The sequence below is a fragment of the Phycodurus eques genome, chromosome 17 (genome assembly GCF_024500275.1).
Source record: "Phycodurus eques isolate BA_2022a chromosome 17, UOR_Pequ_1.1, whole genome shotgun sequence".
Taxonomy (NCBI): Eukaryota; Metazoa; Chordata; class Actinopteri; order Syngnathiformes; family Syngnathidae; genus Phycodurus; species Phycodurus eques.
In genome coordinates, this window is record NC_084541.1 from 11,122,269 (window position 1) to 11,148,633 (window position 26,365).

A 26,365-nucleotide genomic window follows, 5' to 3' on the forward strand; every position below is an offset into this window, starting at 1 on the left:
AACCGCAAACCACCAATCAAATAACCAGCCATACCACATTGAGCAAAGATTTTCTTACCCAACCATCTACTGCATCAAAATGGTGTGGATTGAATTCAATCCCTAATTACGGCTCAGTCTTCCTTTGAAGTATATTAGGGTGTTTTAGGCTCAGTGGGTCTACAGAAGAGCTAGAGAGGACTTTAATGGCCTTTAAATGTACCCAACCAAATACTCCAAGTGTTGTGTCAGCTCTAGCTTTGTTATTGTACTCACCACCCTCTTTCAGTTGTTGTTTGTTATCTGTTTTGTATGCAAAGCGTCTTTGAGTGTCTAGACAAGCGCTATATAAATTCTATATAATTATTATTATTATTATTGTAAACTTGAAAAACTAAACTTTTACTGAATAAAACAAACAAAAATGTTTCATAAATTGCCTTATCTTTACATACAGCATTTATTTCAAACCGTCTGTGTCCAATATCCAATAATTAAGCTTGTCAACAAATGCAGCTTGTCAACACTGTCCGTTTACAATTTTGTGTTAAAAGAATTAAAACAACTTTGTGTCCCCGTGCCTGCGTGGGTTTTCTCCGGGGACTCCGGTTTCCTCCCACATCCCAAAAACATGCATGAATTGGAGACTTTAAATTGCCCGTAGGTGTGAATGTGAGTGCGAATGGTTGTTTTGTTTGTATGTGCCCTGCGATTGGCTGGCAACCAGTTCAGGGTGTACCCCGCCTCCTGCCCGATGATAGCTGGGATAGGTTCCAGCACGCCCGCGACCCTAGTGAGGAGAAGGGGCTCAGAAAATGGATGGATGGATGGATGGATAGTTTATCTATCCATTATAAGGGTTATAGTCATTGCACTTAGTCTCCAGTGCATATAAAATGCTACTGGGTAAAAAATAGGGAAAGGCAAATTTTAATTTGACTACACAAGTAATGCGTCTGGCCAGTATGTTGGCTGGCCAGCATGTTGGAAAGGGGTTAGTACAGCCGCATCACAGTTCTGAGGTCATTAGTTTCAGGCTGCAGCCCCTCTGTGTGGAGTTTGCATTTTCTCCCTGTGTTTGCGTGGATTTTCTCCCGGTACTGCGGTTTCCTCCCGCATTCCAAAAACATGCATTTTAGGTTAATTGAAGGCTATAAATTGTGAATGGGTGGGAATGTGAGTGTGAATGGTTGTTCATCTACGTGCCCTGCGATTGGCTGGCTACTAGTCCATGGTGTACCTCGCCTGTTGCCCAAAATCAGCTGGGATAGGCTCCAGCACACCTGCGACCCTAATCAGGGTATGTGGTTTGGATGGATGGATGGATGGATGGATGGATGGAATGCTTCTACTATACATGTCTAGTTCAATCTGCCCTCAAGTATTTGCTTTCGAATTGGCTCTTCTTACATAAGAAATGCACATTTATGACCACTCATGACCAGCCCGAGGTAACGTCAATATTTGGTGGACCTACATGACTAATCAATCTTATGCAATGGGGGACATAATTTTCACAGTCACTCATGGACATAAGACACAATATGTGAGAACAGAAGTCACAGAAGACACATGGTGTGCGATCATGCATAACGTTATACACTTGTGTGTCCTGCCATGCACTTGACGTGTCTGCCTGGGAGTGACATGAAAAATGGATTTGAACCTGCAACACTCAATATATCCTGCATGTCGGCCAAGAAAGCAGCCTGTGTCTTAACCTGAACGCTCTTAGACATTACGTTTAGGCAGCCGTACAAGTTCAATAGCACTGTATGGCAACACTGACTCACATCATCTGATGACACTAACATGTCTTGTTTTGTCATGTCTGACATGTCCACAAATCGACAGGCTGCTTGCGTCCATGTGTCTCACTGGGCTGAGCAGATGGAATTTAGTGTTCTGATATACTCAGAATATAAGGTCCACCTATGCATAAAGAGCTGTATGAAACATTCTGAAAATAGTGTTGCATTTTAACACTGTCTGTCAAGTATTACATTTTAAAATGTTTATTATGCAAGGTATAATTTGTAGTGCTTCACAGAACTGCCCATGAATGTTGTTACATATAAAAGGGTGCTTCTGATATTGTGGTTAACTTCATTAGCTAGAGCGGCACATACAAACAGCTCAGTTTACTTAAAGGAGCTACAGGGTCATAATGGTCCAAATTTCACGAACAAGTTGATTTTACATCTTTTTTTTTGCTCAACCAAATGAAACTGGCACTCATTTAAAATATTATCTTTTGGTGTGACGTCAGATGCAGAAGTGGAGACCAAATTTACTGTACAGTCACTGTGGAAAAGGAATGTACTACTGTATACTATAAAGTGGAAGTATGTAGTCATATTTTATATTATTTTCACTGTTGAGCAGAATCCCCCCCATCTCCAAAATGAAAACTTTTCAGGAAATTGAAAAAACAAAACAACACAACAACAACAAAAAACACAACTTGAGACACTGCATAGGTGTGGGAAAAGGACTGTACTACTGTATACTATAAAGTGGCACTATTTAGTCATAGTTTATATATTATCATGATAATTTGTAAGTCAAGAACTATAAAATAAGTGCCAATGTTGACAGCATTAGAAAGTCCCTATATTATTAATTGTTTTCATAACTTTAGTGATTAAACGGGACTTTTGCATAAAAAGCCAAACATAGTTGAACTTATAGAGGGGTGGTGTTAGCGTGATGTATTTTATTTTCAATACGTTCCTTAATTTCTCAGTCAGTAATGCATTAATATGTGCAGGTTTAATAGGTTTCCTCGGAACAGTAACTGACAGTAGTTTCTCAGGTATCTGATGTGCTACAGTATCTCATGCAGCATTCATCTAAAATATTTATGGGGCACGTTCGCCCTAAAAGTGCATCTCTACATGGGAGTAGTGAGGCAAAGACCTGCACCATTCCACATCACGGCTACCTCTTGGGGCTCACGCATGGTGGCACAAGAAGAGGAAGAGAGTGCATGTTGCAGAGGGCAGAAGTCAGGAGTTTAGCTTTTAATAAATACTACTGTTCTCTGACATCGCCAAAATGCTCTTTTTACAATGTGCTCCCATTTTATCATGCTGTACAGTAAATACAAACCAATGCTATGTATCAGGGGGTTCGGTATCAGGGGGTTCGGTCCCTGTACGACCGGAGTCAGAGTTTGGTCCGCATATCCTGCAGTAAGTCGGACTCGTTTCCGGTGAGGGTTGGACTCCGCCAAGGCTGCATTTTGTCACCGATTCTGTTCATAACTTTTATGGACAGAATTTCTAGACGCAGCCGAGGAATAGAGGGGGTACGGTTTGGTGGCCTCAGTATCTCTGCTTTTTGCAGATGATGTGGTTCTGTTGGCTTCATCAAGCCGTGACCTCCAACTCTCAATGGAGCAGTACGCAGCCGAGTGTGAAGCGGCTGTGATGAGAATCAGCACCGCCAAATCTGAGACCATGGTCCTCAGTCGGAAAAGGGTGGAGTGCCCTCTCCAGGTCGGGAATGAGATCCTGCCCCAAGTGGAGGAGTTCAAGTATCTTGGGGTCTTGTTCACGAGTGAGGGAAGAATGGAACGGGAGATCGTCAGGCGGATCGGTGCAGTGTCTGCAGTGATGCAGACTTTGTATCGATCCGTTGTGGTAAAGAAGGAGCTAAGCCGAAAGGCGAAGCTCTCGATTTACCGGTCGATCTACGTTCCTACCCTCACATATGGTCACGAAACGGCCGAAATGAGTTTCCTCCGCAGGGTGTCCGGGCTCTCCCTTAGAGATAGGGTGAGAAGCTCGGTCATCCGGGAGGATCTCAGAGTAGAGCCGCTGCTCCTTCACATCAAGAGGAGCCAGATGAGGTGGCTGGGGCATCTGATTTGGATGCCTCCCGGACGCCTCCCTGGTGAGGTGTTCCGGGCACGTCCCACCGAGAGGAGACCCCGGGGACGACCCAGGACACGCTGGAGAGACTACATCCTTCCGCTGGCCTGGGAACGCCTCGGGATCCCGCCGGAAGAGATGGACAAAGTGGCTGGGGAGAGGGAAGTCTGGGCGTCCCTGCTAAAGCTACTGCCCCCGCGACCCGACCTCGGATAAGCGGTAGAAAATGGATGGATGGATGGATGGAATGCTATGTACTTTAACATTGTTGCTTAAGTAAGTGTAATTACTCATCTTAACAATCGTTGTGCTTTTTCTTGCAGTTAAACCCACAGTGATCCACACTGACATGTTTGTCAACAGCATTGGTCCAGTGAATGCCATCAATATGGTAAGTAACCTCGAATGTGCTGTTAATGTCAGTGCTGTGATTGAACTGTCTAATCTGGTGTTTAGGAAGAATATCAATTACTTAATGTGTGTTCAACTTGTCTCCGCCTTGGGGAGGCGAGAGCCTAATTTTTGGTCTCTGTGCAGCTGGCAGGCATTCAATGTGTTGATCCAGCACACCTTAGTATCACAGCTGCTGGCTTTCATGGCTTTTATTCTCATCTTTATGCCACACAACGACACAGCTTCGGTGTCGCTCAGCGGCTGAAACAGCTGCAGCAGCCTTTGCACCATAAACTACAGTATTTAGTGAGTCTCACTGCAACCAGTTTATAACACCTCATCTGGACAGAGCTGGCTGCCGATTATTAAATAGCATCGTCGCAAAAGGTGTTCATGGATCGTTTGGTAAATTACCAATCATTTCAATCAATATTTTGGAAAAAAATTCCTTAATTTTGATAACCACGAAACAAATGCGTATTGTGCTTGACTGACCATAAGTATTGACATCAAGCAGAGCACAGCTGCTTTAACCAAGGTTGAACTGTTAACAAAGAAAAAAAATCACATAGCACTGTATTTTTGTTGGTTAGTCTGTCCATGGTTAATGCAATGGTTAATGCAGCCCTATGGGGGGCACAAGTCAGTGCAAACTGTAGGCCGGTCCCAAGCCCGGATAAATGCAGAGGGTTGCGTCAGGAAGGGCATCCGGCAAGGGCATCCGGCTTAAAAATTTGCCAAACAAATATGAGCGTACATCCAAAGAATTCCATACCGGATCGGTCATGGATTATGATGATGATTAGGAGAAAGGTTGATATATTGTGTGTCCAGGAGACCAGGTGGAAAGGCAGTAAGGCTAGAAGTTTCGGGGAAGGGTTTAAATTATTTTACCATGGTGTAGATGGGAAGAGAAATGGAGTCGGGGTTATTTTAAAATAAGAGTTGGCTAAGAATGTCTTGGAGGTGAAAAGAGTATCAGATCGAGTGATGAGGCTGAAACTTGAAATTGAGGGTGTTATGTGTAATGTGATTAGTGGCTATGCCCCACAGGTAGGATGCGACCTAGAGGTGAAAGAGAAATTCTGGAAGGAGCTAGACGAAGTAGTTCTGAGCATCCCAGACAGAGAGAGAGTCGTAATTGGTGCAGATTGTAATGGACATGTTGGCGAAGGTAATAGGGGTGATGAAGAAGTGATGGGTAAGTACGGTATCCAGGAAAGGAACTTGGAGGGACAGATGGTGGCTGACTTTGCAACAAGGATGCAAATGGCTGTAGTGAACACTTTTTTTCCAGAAGAGGCATGAACATAGGGTGACCTACAAGAGCGGAGGTAGAAGCACGCAGGTGGATTACATCTTGTGCAGACGATGTAATCTGAAGGAGGTTACCAACCTACCAAGGTAGTGGTAGGGGAGAGTGTGGCTAGACAGCATAGGATGGTGGTGTGTAAGATGACTCTGGTGGTGGGGAGAAATATTAGGAAGACAAAGGCAGAGAAGAGAACCATGTGGTGGAAGCTGAGACAGGACGAGTGCTGTGCAGCTTTTCGGGAAGAGGTGAGACAGGCTCTCGGTGGACGGGAAGAGCTTCCAGAAGACTGGACCACTGCAGCCAAGGTGATCAGAGAGGCAGGCAGGAGAGTACTTAGTGTAACTTCTGGCAAGAAAGGAGAGAAGGAGACTTGGTGGTGGAACCTCACAGTCCAGGAAATCATACAAGGAAAAAGGTTAGCTAAGAAGAAGTGGGACACTGAGAGGACCGAGGAGAGGCGAAAGGAATACATTGAGATGCGACACGGCAAAAGTAGAGGTGGCAAAGGCCAAACAAGAGGCATATGATGACATGTATGGCAGGTTGGACACTAAAGAAGGAGAAAATGATCTATACAGGCTGGCCAGACAGAGGGATAGAGATGGGAATGATGTGCAGCAGGTTAGGGTGATTTAGGATAGAGATGGAAATATGTTGACTGGTCCCAGCAGTGTGCTAGCTAGATGGAAAGAATACTTCGAGGAGTTGATGAATGAGGAAAATGAGAGAGAAGGGAGAGTAGAAGAGGCAAGTGTGGTGGACCAGGAAGTGGCAATGATTAGTAAGGAGAAGTTAGAAACGCATTAAAGAGGATGAAAAATGGAAAGGCAGTTGGTCCTGATGACATTCCTGGGGAGGTATGGAAGCATCTAGGAGAGGTGGCTGTGGAGTTTTTGACCAGCTTGTTCAATAGAATTCTAGCCCGTGAGAAGATGCCTGAGGAATGGTTGAAAAGTGTCGTGCCCATTTTTAAGAACAAAGGTGATGTGCAGAGCTGTGGGAACTATAGAGGAATAAAGTTGATGAGCCACACAATGAAGTTATGGGAAAGAGTAGTGGAGGCTAGACTCAGGACAGAAGTGAGTATTTGCGAGAAACAGTATGGATTCATGCCAAGAAAGTTTATCAGTTTATTTTTGAAAGGGGACAATGCAATTTCATAAAACACATGAAGTACACATGGTTAAAAAAGCCAGAATTAGCCAGAAGGCTAGTTTTCATCTGCAGTCCCCTGGCCATGATGTAAAAAAGCAGTAAAATACATCTACAAGACAATATAATACAGGATACATTATCAAACTATACTATTAATATATAGAATACCACATATATTATATAGAGTAATATATAGAGTACCACAGATGGATTATTTGCCTTAAGGATGTTGATGGAAAAGTCCAGAGAAGGTCAGAAGGAGCTACATTGTGTCTTTGTAGATCGAAGAGAAAGCCTATGACAGAGTACCCAGAGAGGAACTGTGGTACTGCATGCGGAAGTCTGGAGTGGCAGAGAAGTATGTTAGAATAATACAGGACATGTACGAGGGCAGCAGAACAGCGGTGAGGTGTGCTGTAGGTGTGACAGACGAATTTAAGGTGGACGTGGGACTGTATCAGGGATCAGCCCTGAGCCCCTTCCTTTTTGCAGTGGTGATGGATAGGCTGAAAGATGAGGTTAGACTGGAATCCCCGTGGACCATGATGTTTGCAGATGACATTGTGATCTGCAGTGAAAGCAGGGAGCAGCTGGAGGAACAGTTAGAAAGATGGAGGCATGCATTGGAAAGAAGAGCAATGAAGATTAGCCGAAGTAAAACAGAATATATGTGCATGAATGAGAAGGGTGGTGGGGGAAGAGTGAGGCTACAGGGAGAAGAGATATCAAGGGTGGAGGACTTTAAATACTTGGGTCAACCGTCCAGAGGAATGGTGAGTGTGGTCAGGAAGTGAAGAAACGGGTCCAAGCAGGTTGGAACGGGTGGAGGAAGGTGTCAGGTGTGTTATGTGACAGAAGAGTCTCTGCTAGGATGAAGGCCAAAGTTTATAAAACAGTGGTGAGGCCAGCCATGATGTACGGATTAGAGACAGTGGCACTGAAGAGACAACAGGAAGCAGAGTTGGAGGTGGCGGAAATTAAGATGTTGCGTTTCGCTCTCGGAGTGACCAGGTTGGATAAAATTAGAAATGAGCTCATCAGAGGGACAACCAAGGTTCGATGTTCTGGAGACAAAGTTAGAGAGATCAGACTTCGATGGTTTGGACACGTCCAGAGAAATAGTGAGTATATTGGTAGAAGGATGATGAGATTGGAGCTGCCAGGCAAGAGAGCTAGAGGAAGACCAAAGAGAAGGTTGATGGATGTCGTGAGGGAAGACATGATGGTAGTTGGTGTTCGAGAGGAGTATGCAAGAGATAGGCTTACATGGAAAAGGATGACGCGCTGTGGCGACCCCTAACGGGACAAGCCGAAAGGAAAAGAAGAAGTCTGTCCATGGTTCTAGGATGATGTAAGTAAGCGGGAGTCTTTTTTTTATTGTGCAATTGGATGGATATGGATATCTGTACTGTGAAGGGGGCACTTAGAGACCACCCCCACCCTCGATCGTTCTGTGCCAGCCAGTGGGATGATGTAAAAAAATTAAATAAATAAAAAATAAAAAAATAATAATAATAATGCATTCAATTAATTTGATGCTCGCTGTTGATATATTTATGAATGTATTACGTCTGACATCCACCACACATATCTGCAGAGCTCAGAATATGTCTGCCTGTGCCCCAATCATCCATCCGTCTTCCGTACCGCTTATCCTCACAGGGGTCGCAAATTCACCAAAATTGCGTTAAACGAGAAGTCTACCTATTACGCTGGACTTAGACATGGTCCCAGCAGGTGTAATTTAGACCGACTTCCTGCCACCAAATAGTCAATGCGCCAGGCACATTTGTTGCGCCAGTACGCCAAGCTTGTTGCAGACCGATCTGCCAAATTGGCAAAGACACGCAGCGAACCTTGCACTTGCGCAAAAATAAAGATACGCCAGTTTTTGCCCTCCACCGCAGATGCGGCATCCATGAAAATCGAGCTCACTGTCTCAATGGCAGCAGTCACAGTGAGGTATTGATTTGGATGGGTTGTATTATAACTTGCCATTTGTGTTCGCATCAGGGAATCTGTGTGTGTGTGTGTTTGTGTGTGTGTGTGTGAGGGCACTGCGCTGAAACGAAAGGTTGATGGATTGCCTCACATTCATATGTAATCAGCCACGGGGCCTTTTGTTCACACTGTAACATGACAAATGTGGGCGCTTTGTAGGTATTGTGAAGCACAGCGAATAGACAGATGACACGGGGGTACACATCTAAGCACTATTGTGATGTCATAATTCTTAAATATGCAATGGGAATCTAGAAAATATGACAAAAACACTTGCTATCTGAGGATGAGCGCTGTAAAGGATGGGAGGGTCGAAAAGAAGGCTTTGTCGACAGTAAAGCTTCCCTTCCATAATCTTAAATTTGTGAAGCTATAGAAGTGCAGTATGTATGTACTGGTATGCACTTTGAAATTTTTGGGTGTGAATCTGCATTTAATGTAAAGCCTTTTATATTTGCTGAAATTAATGGAAAAATTATCTGATCCAGTTTGCCAGGACTTAGTTTGTGCCAGGACTTCTGAACCTTTTTTTAAAATGTTCAAAAAGGATGCGATTTGTGATAGAGATGGGCATAAGGATCTGTTAAAATGATTGTGCAACTGATGTGTGCCGTAATTTCCCGTGTATAACCTATGTAAAATATGTTTTTACAATGCATGATTTTGCTTCTACCTACATGATCAAAGGATGAAGTATTATCTGTTTTGTTAGTTTTTTCAAAGAAATATTCTGAAGACGTAATACTTTTTTTTTATTTAATTGCTCTTATTTTGAAATTCACAGCCCTACTTTTATTTAGTAAATGAGAAAACACACAGTTGTGCTCATATGTTTGATTACCCAGGCAGAATTTGTAAGATTGGTACAATTCTTTAAAGAAAACATGAAGGGCCAGGGGTCACACATTTAATTTTATTTTAATGGCCGGGCCTGCACCCATGGGGCCCGGCCGGGCACAACTCAAAAGGGTAACGTGGGTCCCCGTTCCCATGGGCTCACTACCTGTGGGAGGGGCCATAGGGGTCGGGTGCAGTGGGAGCTAGCGCTGGCCGAAGGCGGGAACCTTAGCGATCCGATCCCGGGCTACAGAAGCTGGCTCTAGGGACGTGGAATGTCACCTCTCTGGCAGGGAAGCAGCCCGAGCTGGTGTGTGAGGTCGAGAAGTTCCGACTCTATATAGTCGGACTCGCCTCCACGCACAGCTTGGGCTCTGGTACCAGTCCTCTCGAGAAGGGTTGGACTCTCTTCCACTCTGGAGTTGCCCAAGGTGGGAGGCGCCGAGCAGGTGTGGGTATTCTTATTGCTCCCCGGCTCGGCGCCTGTATGTTGGAGTTCACCCTGGTGGACGAGAAGGTAGCCTGCCTCCGCCTTCGGGTGGGGGGACGGGTCCTGACAGTTGTTTGTGCCTATGCACCAAACATCAGTTCAGAGTACCCACCCTTTTTGGAGTCCTTGGAGGGGGTGCTGGAGAGCGCCCCCGCTGGGGACTCCATTGTTCTGCTGGGGGACTTCAATGCTCACGTGGGCAATGACAGTGAGACCGGAAGGGCGTGATTGGGAGGAACGGCCCCCCCCGATCAGAACCCGAGCAGTGTTCTGTTATTGGACTTCTGACTTATCACGGATTGTCCATAACGAACACCATGTTCAAGCATAAGGTTATCCACACGTGCACTTGGCGCCAGGACACCCTAGGTCGCAGTTTGATGATCGACTTTGTGGTCATGTCATCGGACTTGCGGCCGCATGTCCGATGACACCCCTCTCTTCACACTCGGGTGAAGAGAGGGGCGGAGCTGTCAACTGATCACCAACTGGTGGTGAGTTGGCTCCGATGGTGGGGGAAGATACCGGTCCGTCGTGGCAGGCCCAAACGTATTGTGAGGGTCTGCTGGGAACGTCTGGCGGAATCCCCTGTCAGAAGGAGTTTCAACTCCCACCTCCGACAGAACTTTGCTCATGTTCCGGGGGTGGCGGGGGACATCGAGTCCGAGTGGACCATGTTCCGCGCCTCCATCGCTGAGGCGGCCGACCGGAGCTGTGGCTGTAAGGTGGTTGGTGCCTGTCGTGGCGGCAATCCCCGAACTCGTTGGTGGACACCAACGGTGAGGGATGCCGTCAAGCTGAAGAAAGAGTCCTATCAGGCCTTTTTGGCCTGTGGGACTCCTGAGGCAGCTGATGGGTACCGGCTGGCCAAGCGGAATGCAGCTTTGGTGGTCACTGAAGCAAAAACAGCATGGGACGAGTTCGGTGAGGCCATGGAGAATGACTTCAGGATGGCTTCGAGGAAATTCTAATCCACTATCCGGCGTCTCAGGAGGGGGAAGCAGTGCACCATCAACACTGTGTATAGTGGGGATGGGGCGCTGCTGACCTCGACTCGGGACGTTGTGAGCCGGTGGGGCGAACAATTCGAAGACCTCCTCAATTCCTACAATATGCCTTCCCATGAGGGAGCAGAGTCTGGGTTCTCTGACGCGGGCTCTCCTATCTCTGGGGTTGAGGTCACCGAGGTGGTTAAAAAGCTCCTCAGTGGCAAGGCCCCGAGGGTGGATGAGATTCGCCCGGAGTTCTTCAAGGCTCTGGATGTTGTAGGGCTGTCCTGGTTAACACGCCTCTGCAAGATCGCGTGGACATCGGAGACAGTGCCTCTGGATTGGCAGACTGGGGTGGTGGCCCCCCATTTTAAGAAGGGGGACCGGAGGGTGTGTTCCAACTACAGGGGGATCACACTCCTCAGCCTCCCTGGTAAGGTCTATTCAGGAGAGCTGGGTCCATCGGGAAGTTGAATCTCAGAACACTCAGAGAAATTCTCCCATTCGATTAATAATAATTTTGTTTAAGTATTGATCATTGTCGTTGGTATAGCATCACATTATGGAAAATCCAGGTATATCCAAAACTGAGGCCACTTGCTCACCCAGAAAGCAGAGGCACCAGTAATTAAACTTCATGGCAATTGCAGGGAGCTCAAAAGTGAGACAAAAGTCTACTGGGTGAATAGCAATGATGCCTTGTGAAAAAACTGTTTTTTATGGAAGTATTTGAATGGATTTGGGCTTTATAGTTGGGTTCAGCTTTGTCACAAAGTTAATGCCTTTATGACCTCTTGCACACAAGTGCCCCATTTTTCTCCTGCTGTACTTTACTTGAAACCTCAGGGCTCAACCAGTCCAAGTAACTAAATAAGTAAGAAAAGATCGATGGTTGCATCTCAATAGTTGCCTCCACTTTTATTCCCCCATTACGCCCAGGATTCTGTCATCTGGGTTTTCAGTCATCTCATGTCTTTACATTCTTAGCCTGCTCTCAAAAGGACTGAAGGCAAGACACTAGATTTTGGTCTAGCTGGTAATGAGGTTTGATAATACTTGAGCCAAAAAATGAGAGGCATTAGTTGATCATTGGCCCATTCATTTTAAGGTTGAGTGAGTCAAAATGTTCTTTTTCAGCAGTGGGGATTAAAAAAAATCCATTGATTTGAGCACACTTATTCTTGGGTCTAAGAAAAAAAAAAAGACTGACTGACTGATAGCTCACAAAAATCCACCATCAAGAAATTCCAGGCAGGTTAAAGATACCTTCAGTATCCAGAAGTCAAGCTACTACTTTTTGAGACAATCTACCATTTTGTTTTGTTGTCACCAGGAATACACCATCGACATCTTTTTTGCCCAGACCTGGTACGACAGAAGGCTAAAATTCAACAGTACGATGAAGGTTCTACGTCTCAACAGCAACATGGTCGGAAAGATCTGGATCCCAGACACGTTTTTCCGCAACTCGAAGAAGGCCGACGCCCACTGGATCACTACACCCAATCGCATGCTTCGGATCTGGAATGACGGGCGAATTCTCTACACGCTCAGGTAGGAAGTCACGGGTAATCATGGTGAGTTATTAGGTGATCGTAGTGACTTATTAGCTATGTATCATCTCATTTCGATCAATATATGATTAAAATGAATGTTATGGTGTCAAAAATTATTCTCTTAAATACTAGCATCATGTCATCAAATTAGAACATCCATCCATCCATCCATTTTCTGAGCCGCCTCTCCTCACAAGGGTCGCGGGCGTGCTGGAACCTATCCCAACTATCATCGGGCAGGAGGCGGGGTACACCTGAACTGGTTGCCAGCCAATCGCAGCAAATTAGAACAGTGCTTTGAAAAAAATTATGTGATGTTGATTGAGCGTATTATCACTTTTCATAAATGCATCAGATGTTTTCTATCAACACCACAATACATCTTGGGAGATAAAAACAAAAACTAAAGTCCATCCGACTCAATGAAGTCGTGATGGATGTTCCTCTATGCAGAACACTGGCTCGCCACTTCATTAATTTGGAGTAACTCGTAATGCAAGCGCTAGTTAATTAGGATGACCGACAATGATACATGGCAATAGTGTCTGTGCGGATAGGCAAAGTCACTTAAGGTCATTCCCTTATTAACGGTAAGTTTAATGACTTTAATGACTTCAAAGTCCCTCAAGTGTGAAAAGTGGCAACAAGACGCGTGTGCTGCGGTGAAAATAAACATCATTTTGTTTTTGACAAACAGCTCTTTGACATCTGTACTGCTGTGTGAGTGTTTTTTTAAATTTATTTTATTTTATTTATTTTTTGTTAACCAAATTCGTGTTGTGTCTGCAGGTTGACCATCGATGCCGAATGCCAGCTGAAATTGAACAACTTCCCAATGGACGAGCACTCATGTCCCCTGGAGTTTTCAAGCTGTAAGTGTGGACATTTAGTAGCCTGGTCATTGGTCTCATGACTACTTGTCAAATACATTAGTAATGTAAAAGCACTACACAGTATAAGCATCTCAGCAGTCACTATGCAACAGCTAAATGAAAGGCTCAAGGAGTGGTATTGTCCAGTGTTTTATAGTTAGGAGGCTACTTACTAGTTTATGGAAGATGACATAAGGAACTGAGGGCCATTTTGATTTTGAGCTGGACTATACAATTAATAAAATAGTGACTAAAGCAAGTGGCAATACATTCTGCAAACTGAATACTTAGTAATAGTCTAGTTCTGCATCAAAATAATCAATAGACTGGTTTACGTAGAGCATTGTATTCCAGTTAGAAATCGGTTAAAAGCCCAAACCGAATGAAAATGCTCAATATAAAGACCACAGTCGGGAAAAAACAGGCTAAATCCGAAATTCCGTTTCAAAGGGGTGTAATATTCCTTCTCCCAAAAGGATCCAAAGTCATGTATACTGTTTAATTGGAACAGCCAGGCTGTATACAGTCTGCACATGCTCTGTCTTGACTTAAATGTGCAGGGACATCGTCATTTACGCACTTGCAAATAGATCTTCAATCGGAATGATTTCAATTAGAATGACAAAATATTCTGCAGGTAAACCCGGCCAATGTATTTTTCCTTGGGCTATGTGGCATACTGCCATGGATTTAACGTAATCCAGTTAACCAACCCGCCTAATAGCAAATAATTTATAATTTAAAAGTTATAACATTGTCAATGCATCCAGTTGTTAAAATGCAGATTTCATTGTAAAATTTTAAGTTCATCCATATGGAGCTGCAGCTTCGAAGTGATCACGAGTTAGTAGGGATGGACATGTGATTAAATTTCCATGATTTATTAGAAAGAAAATTATCAAAACAAAATTAATTTATTACGGTGGACGAGTGGTTAGTACATCTGCCTCACATTTCTGAGTCCCCAGGTTCAAATCCGGCCTCGCCTATGTGGAGTTTGCATGTTCTCCCCATGCCTGCGTGGGTTTTCTCCGGGTACTCCGGTTTCCTCACACATCCCAAAAACATGTATGGTAGGTTAATTGAGGAGTATAAATTGCCCGTAGGTGTGAATGTGAGTGTGAATGGTTGTTTGTTTTTATGCGATTGGCTGGGGATCAGTTCATGGTGTACCCCGCCTCTCGCCCAAAGATAGCTGGGATAGGCTCCAGCATGTCCGTGACCTGAGTGAGGATAAGCGGTACGGAAAATGAATGAATGAATTCATTGATTAAATTATCTCTCTTGGAATGTTCTGAATTCATGTTTGCTTCCCAGTGTCATATTAGCCAAATAAAGTTCCCCGGAGGATTTGCTATAGCGTGAACGAAGCAATTGATCAAATGGTACGCTCAGTTGATCGAGTTTGATAAGTCTCCAGGGAAAAGCCTTTGTAAATAGCTCCAAAAGCAAAAAGAAACAGAAATCAGTGTGTACCTAAATATGGAACAGACTGTCCTTCATTTAAATTGGATGAAGCCTATGGATTTTTTAAATAAATCTTTTCGCACCTATAATGGACGGTCAGGGCCAGCAAAGCCTTCTCAGTTGGTCTAAACCAGTGATTTCCAACCTTTAGGGAGCCAAGGCACATATTTTGAAATTGAAAAATCTTACGGCACACCGATAAAAATGTCACAAAAAGTACTGTATGTACTTCCTGCCATCGAATAGAAGACCATTTTGTTGTTATGTTTGTCACTATGCATCACTGGCATAAATAGATAATAAAGATACATTATTTCTTGGAAATATATATTTTTTTGAGCAATTAAGTCAAATTTGATAATATCCCACGGCACACCTGAAGAACATTCAAGGCACACTAATGTGCACACTGGTTGAGAATCCCTGGTCTAAACACTATCAGAAGCATTGACCTACATTTGCAAACAAAAGTCTAATATTTGTTCCACATAACTGTATTAGTTCACTCCCAAAAGTTTGTTCTCTTCATTGTTTTTCTTGCCTGCAGAGCTTGTGTCCAATCAGATTTCAGCCCCTATGTGCTGGCATGTGATGGTCCCTTCAGAATCAGTAGTGCTGTTTGATGTAACTTAAACTAGCAGTGAGACTCTTTCTTTAACCAAACAGATTTAAAATTTGTCCTCACAGGGCTGGCAGGCCGTTAAGGACATCCATCCTCTGATTGGTTGGTCAGATTAAAACAGCCAGCTCTGACTAGCAATTAAGTATTATTTTTTTTGTTTAATGTTTGTGTCCTGTTATTACAACCCCAATTCCAATGAAGTTGTGTTAAACATAAATAAAAACAGAATACAATGATTTGCAAATCATGGACCACCTATATTTAATTGAATACACTACAAAGACAAGATATTTAATGTTCAAACTGATAAACTTTATTGTTTTTAGCAAATAATCATTAACTTAGAATTTTGCAACATGTTCCAAAAAAGTTGGGATAGGTGGCAAAAAAGACTGAGAAAGTTGAGGAATGCTCATCAAACACCTGTTTGGAACATCCCACAGGTGAACAGGCTAATTGGGAACAGGTGGTTGCCATGATTGGGTATAAAAGGAGCTTCCCTGAATTGCTCAGTCATTCACAAGTAAACATGGGGGTGAGGTTCACCTCTTTGTGAACAAGTGCATGAGAAAATCGTCGAACAGTTTCAGGACAATGTTCCTCAATGTACAATTGCAAGGAATTTTGGGATTTCATTATCTACGGTCCATAATATCATCAAAAGCTTCAGAGAATCTGGAGAAATCACTGCATCTAAGCGGCAAAGCCGAAAACCAACATTGAATGCCCGTGACCTTCGATCCCTCAGCCGGCACTGCATCAAAAACCGACATCAATGTGTAAAGGATATCACCACATGGGCTCAGGAACACTTCAGAAAACCAATGTCAGTAAATACAGTTTGGCGCTACATCCGTAAGTGCAACTTGAAACTATAATATGCAAAGCAAAAGCCATTTATCAACAACACCCAGAAATGTCGCCGGCTTCTCTGGGCCCGAGCTCATCTAATGCTGACTGATGCAAAGTGGAAAAGTGTTCTGTGGTCCGACAAGTCCACATTTCAAATTTTTTGGGGAAATTGTGGACGTCGTGTCCTCCAGGGCAAAGAGGAAAATAACCATCCGGACTGTTATGGATGCAAAGTTAAAAAACCAGCATCTGTGAGGGTATGGGGTATGTTAGTGCCAATGGCAGGGGTAACTTACACATCTGTGAAGGTACCATTAATGCTGAAAGGTACATACAGGTTTTGGAGAAACATATGCTGTCATCCAAGCAACTTTTTTTTCATGGACACCCGTGCTTATTTCAGCAAGACAATGGCAAACCACATTCTGCACGTGTTACAACAGTGCGGCTTCGTAGTAAAAGAGTGCGGGTACTAGACTGGCCTGCCTGCAGTCCAGACCTGTCTCCCATTGAAAATGTGTGCCGCATTATGAAGCGTAAAATACGTCAACGGAGACCCCGGTTAAAAGAAAAGGTGATGTAACACAGTGGTAAACATGACCCTGTCCCAGCTTTTTTGCAATGTGTTTCATCCATAAAAATTCTAAGTTAATGATTATTTGCTAAAAATAATAAAGTTTATCAGTTTGAGCATTAAATATCTTGTCTTTGTAGTGTATTCAATTAAATATAGATCGAACATGATTTGCAAATCATTGTATTCTGTTTTTATTTATGTTTAAAACAACGTCCCAACTTCAATGGAATTGGGGTTGTAGATAAATATTGATTCTGAACTGTTCCAGATGATATACATTGCATAGTCGTGTGCTGTTACATTGCATTTTTGGATAGTATTGATGGTTCCATCCATTTTTTGAGCCGCTTCTCCTCACTAAGGTCGTGGGCGTGCTGGAGCCTATCCCAGCTATCATCGAGCTGAGGCGGTGTACACCCTGAACTGGTTGTCAGCCAATCGCAGGGCACATACAAACAAACAAACAACCATTCGCACTCACATTCACACTTATGGGCAATTTAGAGTTGTCAATTTACCTACCATACATGTTTTTGGGATGTGGGAGGAAACCGGAGTGCCCGGAGAAAACCCACGCAGGCACGGGGAGAACATACAAACTCCACACAGGCGGGGCCGGGGATTGAACCCCGGTCCTCCGAACTGTGAGGCAGACGCTGTAACCAGTCGTTCACCGTGCCACCCAAACATAAGTATCGATGATATTTGAGAATCAATCTTCTGGTATCCAAGCCATCGACATTTCAGACAATCACTGTCGTAGGTATTTGTGTGTAGTTTCACCTGGAAACACCACTCCATGTTGGGCAAAGCCTACGTGCGGTCACCAGGATCTTGTGAGTATGTGAGATTATGCTGCGAAAAAACCAATTACAGAACGACTGTATAATGTACAGTATATGGCTGTAAAAGAGTCATGTCCACCATTAATATAAGACTACAATACCACGTCAGTGTCCCAATTCACTGCATACTGCTATGGGACTCATACTGTATATTGACCAGGTAAGTTCTTCATTAAAGTAATTTGGAAATGTTTCCAACTAAAGTATTTAGTTCAAATTTTATGTATTGCATGTTTTGAAATCAGCTATATTGTTCCCAAAGATCAAGATCTGCTCCTTTGTTAACAAATAAGCATTTTATATTCAAATCACACTTTTTTTCCCCCTTAACCAAGCCCCCAATGTATCCAGATATTAAGTTAAAGTTATGCTGGTGGTACATTACGAATTTAAATGCAGCATTTGTGAGAAGCAAAAAAACAAAACAAAACAAAATATGTAAACACATGCATACCCGTTGTTATGTTTAGCTTTTTTTTGGGGAAACATTTTTTTTAATTGTCTTTTAGAATAATATAAAATAATTACCTGTTTTGTCAACCACTGCTTGTTGCAAACAAACTTCACAGTGAAATCAGATTTAACTCAAGTCATTGTCAATGTTTATTTTATACGACGTTGTAGTATACCAATTATGAAAGACTACATCATGCATGGTTATGCAGTGCCCCCCCTTGCACGGGGCGCCAGTACACACACACATTCTGTTATTCCATTGGCATATTTGACAACAAACAAGTAAAAAGAAGTGAACAGTAAATCAATCATCATTGCCATCTTAGGAACAGATCGCCTGCCGGGCTGGCTTTAATGTGGCAACTGGGCACATCCACCCATCTCACAGTATCACTGCTGGCTGATATCACTTTACTCATGAAGCTATTTCATCAATTTTACCCTGAGAAAAGTCCATGTGCTGCACTGAGGCCACCAGCCTGAGGGCAGCCTCTGATGGAAATTTTAAGAGAATTGTTATGTGAATGTGATTTTAATTAACCTTGGATTATGTGCAGATGATGTTATGTAATAGGCCTTTTTTTGAGAGTGTTTTGTAAGCTTGCAGACTTAGATATGAAGATCATGAGTACTTTGGCTTTATATTGAATTGGAAGTGAGCAACTCTATAGAGGGAACTCCTGTAAGGGATGAATTGTTTGTTGTGCGCTGTTATAGCACACCTCAGCTAATCCCCTGTGCTTCTCGTCCTTTTCCTCATCTCTCTGCACAGATGGCTACCCCAGGGAGGAGATTGTGTACAAGTGGAAGAGGAGCTCAGTAGAGGTTGGAGACATCCGCTCCTGGAGGCTTTACCAGTTCTCCTTTGTGGGCCTGAGGAACACCTCGGAGATTGTCAGGACCGTCTCAGGTAAGACCATTTCTGAGCAAGCCCTTTCTTTTATATTTACTATTATTTTGTTATTAAAAACTTTGTTTAACAAACCCCAATGCCAAAGAAGTTGGGATGTTGTGTAATACATACATTTGAAAATCCTTTTCAGCCTATATTTAATTGAATACACCCCAAATGTGGGGTGATGTGGTACAGAGGATAAGTATGCCCTCCAACCAGAGGGTCTCCAGTTCGTATCCCCGCCTGAGGGCATGTCGTTGTGTCCCTGGGGAAGACACTTAACCCACATTGCCTATTAATGAATTGGCTGGTTGGTGTTGGTCGAAGGGGCCATAGGTGCAGAATGGCAGCTATGCTTCTGTCAGACTGCCCACGGCAGCTGTGGCTACACAAGTAGGTTATTACCACTAGGGTGTGACTGTTGAATGAGTGAATAATGTGTGCAATTGTAAAGCGTCTTTAAGTGCCTTGAAAAGTGCTATATACATATATAGTGCTATATGCGTTATTATTATTATTACAAAGACAAGGTGGGTCCCCCTTCCCATGGGCTCACCACCTGTGGGAGGGCCCATAGGGGTCGGGTGCAGTGCGAGCTGGGCGGTGGCCGAAGGCGGGGACCTTGGCGATCCAATCCCCGGCTACGTGGAATGTCACCTCTCTGGCAGGGAAGGAGCCCGAGCTGGTGTGTGAGGTCGAGAAGTTCCGACTAGATATAGTCGGACTCGCCTCCACGCACAGCTTGGCCTCTGCTACCAGTCCTATCAAGAGGGGTTGGACTCTCTTCCACTCTGGAGTTGCCCACGGTGAGAGGCGTCGAGCAGGTGTGGGTATTCTTATGGCTCCCCGGCTCGGCGCCTGTACGTTGGGGTTCACCCCGGTGGACGAGAGGGTAGCCTCCCTCCGCCTTCGGGTGGGGGGACGGGTCCTGACTGTTGTTTGTGCCTATGCACCAAACACCAGTTCAGAGTACCCACCCTTTTTGGAGTCCTGCTCCCACTGGTGACTCCATTGTTCTGCTGGGGGACTTCAATGCTCACGTGGGCAATGACAGTGAGACCTGGAAGGGCGTGATTGGGAGGAACGGCCCCCCCGATCAGAACCCGAGCGGTGTTCTGTTATTGGACTTCTGTGCTCATCACAGATTGTCCATAACGAACGATCCCGCCGGAAGAGATGGATGAAGTGGCTGGGGAAAGGGAAGTCTGGGCGTCCCTGCTAAAGCTACTGCCCCCACGACCCGACCTCGGATAAGCGGTAGAAGATGGATGGATGGACAAAGACAAGATATTTAATGTTCAAACAGATCAACTTTTGTTTTGTTGTTGTTTTTTGCAAAGATTCACACATTTTTAATTTGATGCCTGCAACACATTTCAAAAAAGATGGGACAGGGGCATGTTTAACACTGTGTTACATCACCTTTCCTTTTAACAATACTTTAAGTGTTTGGGAACTGAGGACACTAATTGTAGAAGCTTTGTAGGTGGAATTTCTTTACAGTTACTTGGAACAGACTAACAGAGCATTAAATTTTTGGGGGGATAATGAGCCACATTCTACTTTACCAAGTATAAGACAAAGATATTTTTATTCTATCACATGTAGCAGCCTGTTCTGGTAAATTTCCATTTGTTTTTTGTGTTTAAAATTACGGCCTGCAAATATGTGATGCATGTTTATCCAATTTAAGCCTCTGCAGTTCCCCCAAAAATCTTTGCACATATAATTGTCTGTGTATGTGTGCATGTACAGTGGCGTGGAAAGCAGAATCTCAATGTGTTATTGAATATCAGGTAAAGTGATGATTGTTTGGAGGTTAGGAAATTAGATTAAATCTAAAATGTGAGCATACAGTGTGTGCCATAACCCCCTTGCAATTAATTAGTACGAATTTGAGAAAAAAAACACCACAAAAGTTTATATAGAGGTCTGGGAGTAATTTTGCTTTAGCTTATAATGCTAATTGAGTTGAACAGCACTCTTTTATGTGTATTCCCTCAAGAGGTTGATTGCGGTTATGCCTGTCAGATAGTCCAGTGCTACGCATATAATGGCGGTGTACAAAAATTTACAAACCTTAAATCATCAGCTTCTATACATATTTACATCCAGGTTTGGTGATGCAATGGAGCATGCTTAAATTAAGATGTGAGTTGTGAAAAAAAACTTCAAACTTTTCATTTTAATCAAAGCATTTCCAAGTGACATCATGAAAAGGCAATCTGCGTAGGCGGATTAGATGCGGTGAAGACTTCGTGGCATGTCTCTCTGATCTGGTTTGTTATTTCCGCCAACAGCCAAACCGCCATCTGCTCTCTTGTCAGTGCAGAGAACCTTGACTGTGGTTGAGAGACCCCTTGTCTCATTTTGCAGTCACTTTGGGTTTCTGACCTGCTGCCAGTTGAGCGAGCACATCTGCCTGAACGAACAGTCTGTTGAGACAGAGTATGGGCACAAAGTGCACCCTATGCATTTGACGAGAGCTGAAATTATTATTAAAATGTGTATTTTACGGACAGAATGCAAAATGTGTCTGAGTACCAGGTTTTTTCTTTCAGATGAGTATTGAAGGGCAAGTTAAATGTTTAAAGACTTCCTATTCAGGATCTTTGCTGTGTTAAAATGGGTCACGTAAGGCAACTGGAAATAACATTAATCCTAGCAGACAGGCGTGCAGGTGAACTGGCTTCAGCCAGAGGACGTTATTCTGTTTCATTGTCAGAGAAAGCTACCTGACTGTGACCAGATTAGTTCTCAAATAAAAAAGGGATAACAACGAGGCATGCTTTAAAAAAATTGATTTTACAATGAAATAGGTGCTCGGGGTTTGCACGCTATCTGCTGCTCTTGTTGAAGCTTTTAATAAAGGTGGCGTCTGTTTATATTTGCTTCCCCACTTGCCCAGCTCAGCCAGTGTCCAAAGACTTCGTCTCTTGACATGTCACTTCGCATCAAGACTGCCTGCATTGCCTGCTAGCCTATACCTGCATTTATCAACACGCTTGCTCACATTCTCTCAGATTTACAAGGGAAGACAAGCTAACAAATGATAGGGGATGCAAAAAGAATTAGATAAAAGACAAACGATTTAGTCAAAACGTATCCCATTATAAAAACCTTAAAATATACGGAAAGATCATACGTTGTAGTTAGTCACATATCCACCTGCTATTACTGTTGCAAGGTATTGGTTAGCAATATATGGTGTCGTGAAAACTTCGTCGTTGTTGTATGGAGTAATATTACTATTTACGGACGTTGTCAAAGTATTTGATATGACTGCAAGTCCTTTTTTGGGAAGAAGCTAATGTTAACTTTCCTAGTTTATGGAGTGAGCGCAAAATTGTTGTACAGTATATGTACACAACTACATGAGTATTCTTTTAAACCACAGTCAAATGTTGAACAACTGAAGCCATCCCCCTCATAGATTATGTTATGCTAGTGTGTAAATACTGTGCAAAAAGGATGGCATTATAGACTTAAAAAATGGTGGAGCTTTATTTATAGTGCATTAATGTTATGCTTCCATTGCTCAGATCCACAGAGAGATGTCACCATGTCTGTGAGTCATAGTTCCAGCACAAATTAGCTAAAAAATATATATATCTTAGATAGATGTCCTGAAGGCTTTTTCGACCAAGCATTAAGGCTAGCCATGTAATTTCCCAACTGATTGTCTCGTTCGGTAGCTATTCTAGCTTCTCTTTGCAATGAGTCACGTAAAGTTTTAATTTAAGCAGCACGATGGAATGAGAAACCATGTACCGGTACATACATACATAGGTACATATACATACACATCTGTGTGTGGATGAGTTTAAAGTGCGTCATAGAATAATGCATGTTTCAAAGAGTCTATTTGTCTGCTTGTGATGTATGGAAACCTATTCTGAGATTGACCGTCCAAAAGCCATGCCGTGCAGCCCTGTTGTCTGTGTGCGCCCGCCTGTGTGATTCAGCTTGAGTGGAGAAAGCCGCGAGACACATCAGTGGCCCTGTCCCGATTACGGAGCGCCACAGTTTACAGATGATTTGTTGATGGGGCAAATCAGGGGGGTCGTGCATTGAGCTCGAGAAAACAAGCAAACAACTAACCCATGGAAAGAAAATGCATTCCCTCTTATAGCGTGAGCAAGCATATCCTTGTTCTATCTTTAGGCCCTTGTAGATGCAAATAGAGACATAGACCTTAATCCACAAAGACATACTCATACAACTACAGTATTTACAGTTCTGCTGCCACAAGATAACAATAATACCAAAGCCCATATATAATATCCTCCGAGGGTGAAAATGTGTCTATTCATTCGTGTGCAACATCCTGATACAGTTTTACTTCCATCCATCCATTTTCCGAGCCGTTTTCTCCTCATTAGGGTCGCGGGCTTGCTGGAGCCTATCCCAGCTATCATCGGGCAGGAGGCGGGGTACACCCTGAACTGGTTGCCAGCCAATCGCAGGGCACATAAAAACAAACAACCATTCGCACCTATGGGAAATTTAGAGCCTCCAATTCATGCATGTTTTTGGGAAGTGGGAGGAAACCGGAGTGCCCGGAGAAAACCCACGCAGGCACGGGCAGAACATGCAAACTCCACACAGGCAGGGCCGGGGATTGAATCCCGGTCCTCAGAACTGTGAGGCTGACGCTCTATCCAGTCGGCCACCGTGGCGCCACAGTTTTGCTCAAGAACACCAATTTGAATTGGTGTTTGCATGTAATGTTAGTGACTCCACACATTGACACATTTATTAAGCATAACATTTTATTTATTACTGTCAAATGATGTTATTGTGAATGTAATGCAGTTTGCACATTTAGCAGCAATTAAAATTATTTCTATGAAATTTCACCTGATTAAACTGTCATATGTTGTATTTATGTTAGTAGGATGTTATTCAATGTTAGCTTGGATCAAGAGGAAATTATGGATGAGCATATGACACCATTAATCAGTTGATTTTGTGATATTAGTTGTATGGATTAATTGTGTTCGAGTGGATTTATTCGATGCAACCAGCATGGGTTCTGTTGATGTAATTCCTGTAATTTCCACTATTTTGTGGCCTGAAGAAGAACAGAATGACGTCAGCTAAGCCTTACATCTACAAACTCTGACCTCGATAATGGTTTTGATTCAAGAGTTCATAACATTCAGAGAGATTATCGCAACCTATTAAAATATTTGAAAAACAACAGTTAACAGATTAAATGATTGTTAGTTGATTAAGGATTTTTTTTATTTACTTTAAAATCACATTCCTAATCTGATTGATCTCGTTTGACTGATCAGCAATCAATTTCTTCATGGTCTTTGCGGGTGACAGTTTTTTTAGATGCAGTGATAAGTAAACGAATATGAGTAGAATTATTGACACAGAAACAGTTTATCACATACGTAAGGGGGAAAAAAGAGCTTTAAAATGTGTTTTATTGCTTTCCGTTTCCTAACCACTTTCATGATTAAACTAAGCAGCCGTTGGCAACCTTGCCTCCGCAGTTATTTTTTTCCCTTATGTATGTGATGGTTTATTGTTACCGAGACATTGTAGCTCAGATTGATAATACAGTAAAACCTTGCCATAAAGTAGCAGAAGAGTAGCTGGTGTAAAGCTCACATCACAGTGATGAGTCAATCCTGTAACCAACCAAAAAGTATAAAAATTAGACATTGAGAACTGACACATTATACATGTCCTGTGTTGCTTTCATAGACAAGGAACACAATATATCCATCCATCCATTTTCTGAGCCACTTCTCCTCACTAGGGTCGCGGGCGTGCTGGAGCCTATCCCAACTGTCATCGGGGAGAAGGCGGGGTACACCCTGAACTGGTTGCGAGCCAATCGCAGGGCACATACAAACAAACAACCATTCGCACTCACATTCACACCTACGGGTAATTTAGAGTCTCCAATTAATGCATGTTTTTGGGATGTGGGAGGAAGCCGGAGTGCCCGGAGAAAACCCACGCAGGCACGGGGAGAACATGCAAACTCCACACAGGCGGGGCCAGGGATTGAACCCAGGTCCTCAGAACTGTGAGGCTGACGCTCTAACCAATCGTCCACCGTGCTGCCGGAACACAATCTATAAGAGTAAATGAATGACTGTAAAAATATGCTGCAGCTCTTTAATCAGATGATGATCACCCAGTGTTTATTAAGAGAAAGGAGGTCAAAGAGTGCCGAAACAATCCATTAGCCACAGTGAGATGCCACTCCTATAATAGCTGCTCATTCTTAATCTCTTCCTCCAGTCATCCACTCCTCTTCCCTCGCTCTCACTCTCTGCTGGTGACACTTGTGATGGGCAGGATAAATGAATCCTCATTTTGTCAAGTTAAATATTAATTTACGCTGCACGACATCCCCCGACACACATTCCTACCTGCCCTTACCCGATGCAATATTCACATAACATTAAATCTGATTTACAACTCGGAACTTTTCGTTTAAGCATTACTCAAATCATCTGTTTTAAAATGCATTACCGATGTAGCTCTTAATTTTGTCTCGATGAGACAAATCTAGAGAAAGTGGAGTAAAGCCAGCAGAGATGTTGCTTGCTCTAATTTAAATAAGACATTTTGTCCTGTCCCAATAAAATTGCTACATGGTAAAATAGTTGCTAAAGTCCTTGAGGCCCACTTTTATTTCTAAGCTTGCAGTTTTGCTCTGCAGACTTTTAAACAACTGTTGGGCAATTGACAAAAGTCCTTGTACTTGGCTACGGGGTTAATAAATTAATGGAATCGAATGTTCTGTCCCCTCCTGGAAGCCATCACCTTATCGTGGTGGAGGGGTTTGTGTGTCCCAATGATCCTAGGAGTTAAGTTGTCTGGGGCTCCACGCCCCTGGTAGGGTCACCCATGGCAAACAGGTCCTAGGTGAGGGACCAGACAAAGCGCGGCTAAGAGACCCCTATGATGAAAAATATTAATGTATTTAGGTTTCCCTTGCCCGGACGCGGGTCACCGGGGCCCCCCTCTGAAGCCAGGCCTGGAGGTGGGGCTCGAAGGCAAGTGCCTGGTGTCCGGGCCTGTACCCACGGGGCCCGGTCGGGCACAGCCCGAAAGGGTAACGTGGGCCCCCCTTCCCATGGGCTCACTACCTGTGGGAGGGGCCATAGGGGTCGGGTGCAGTGCGAGCTAGCGGTGGCCGAAGGCAGGGACATTGGCG

General features: G+C 43.6%; 1 protein-coding gene across 3 annotated transcripts in view; it reads left to right on the top strand.

The window, feature by feature from the left end:
- gabrg2 (gamma-aminobutyric acid type A receptor subunit gamma2) overlaps positions 1–26,365 on the top strand; it is a 77,845-nt gene that overhangs the window by 19,562 nt on the left and 31,918 nt on the right. For all 3 annotated transcript variants that reach the window (XM_061702143.1, XM_061702144.1, XM_061702145.1), the window contains exons 3-6: positions 4,178–4,245; positions 12,368–12,588; positions 13,380–13,462; positions 19,054–19,191. In XM_061702143.1, the coding sequence (XP_061558127.1) occupies positions 4,178–4,245; positions 12,368–12,588; positions 13,380–13,462; positions 19,054–19,191 (510 nt within the window). The remainder of the gene's footprint in view (positions 1–4,177; positions 4,246–12,367; positions 12,589–13,379; positions 13,463–19,053; positions 19,192–26,365) is intronic.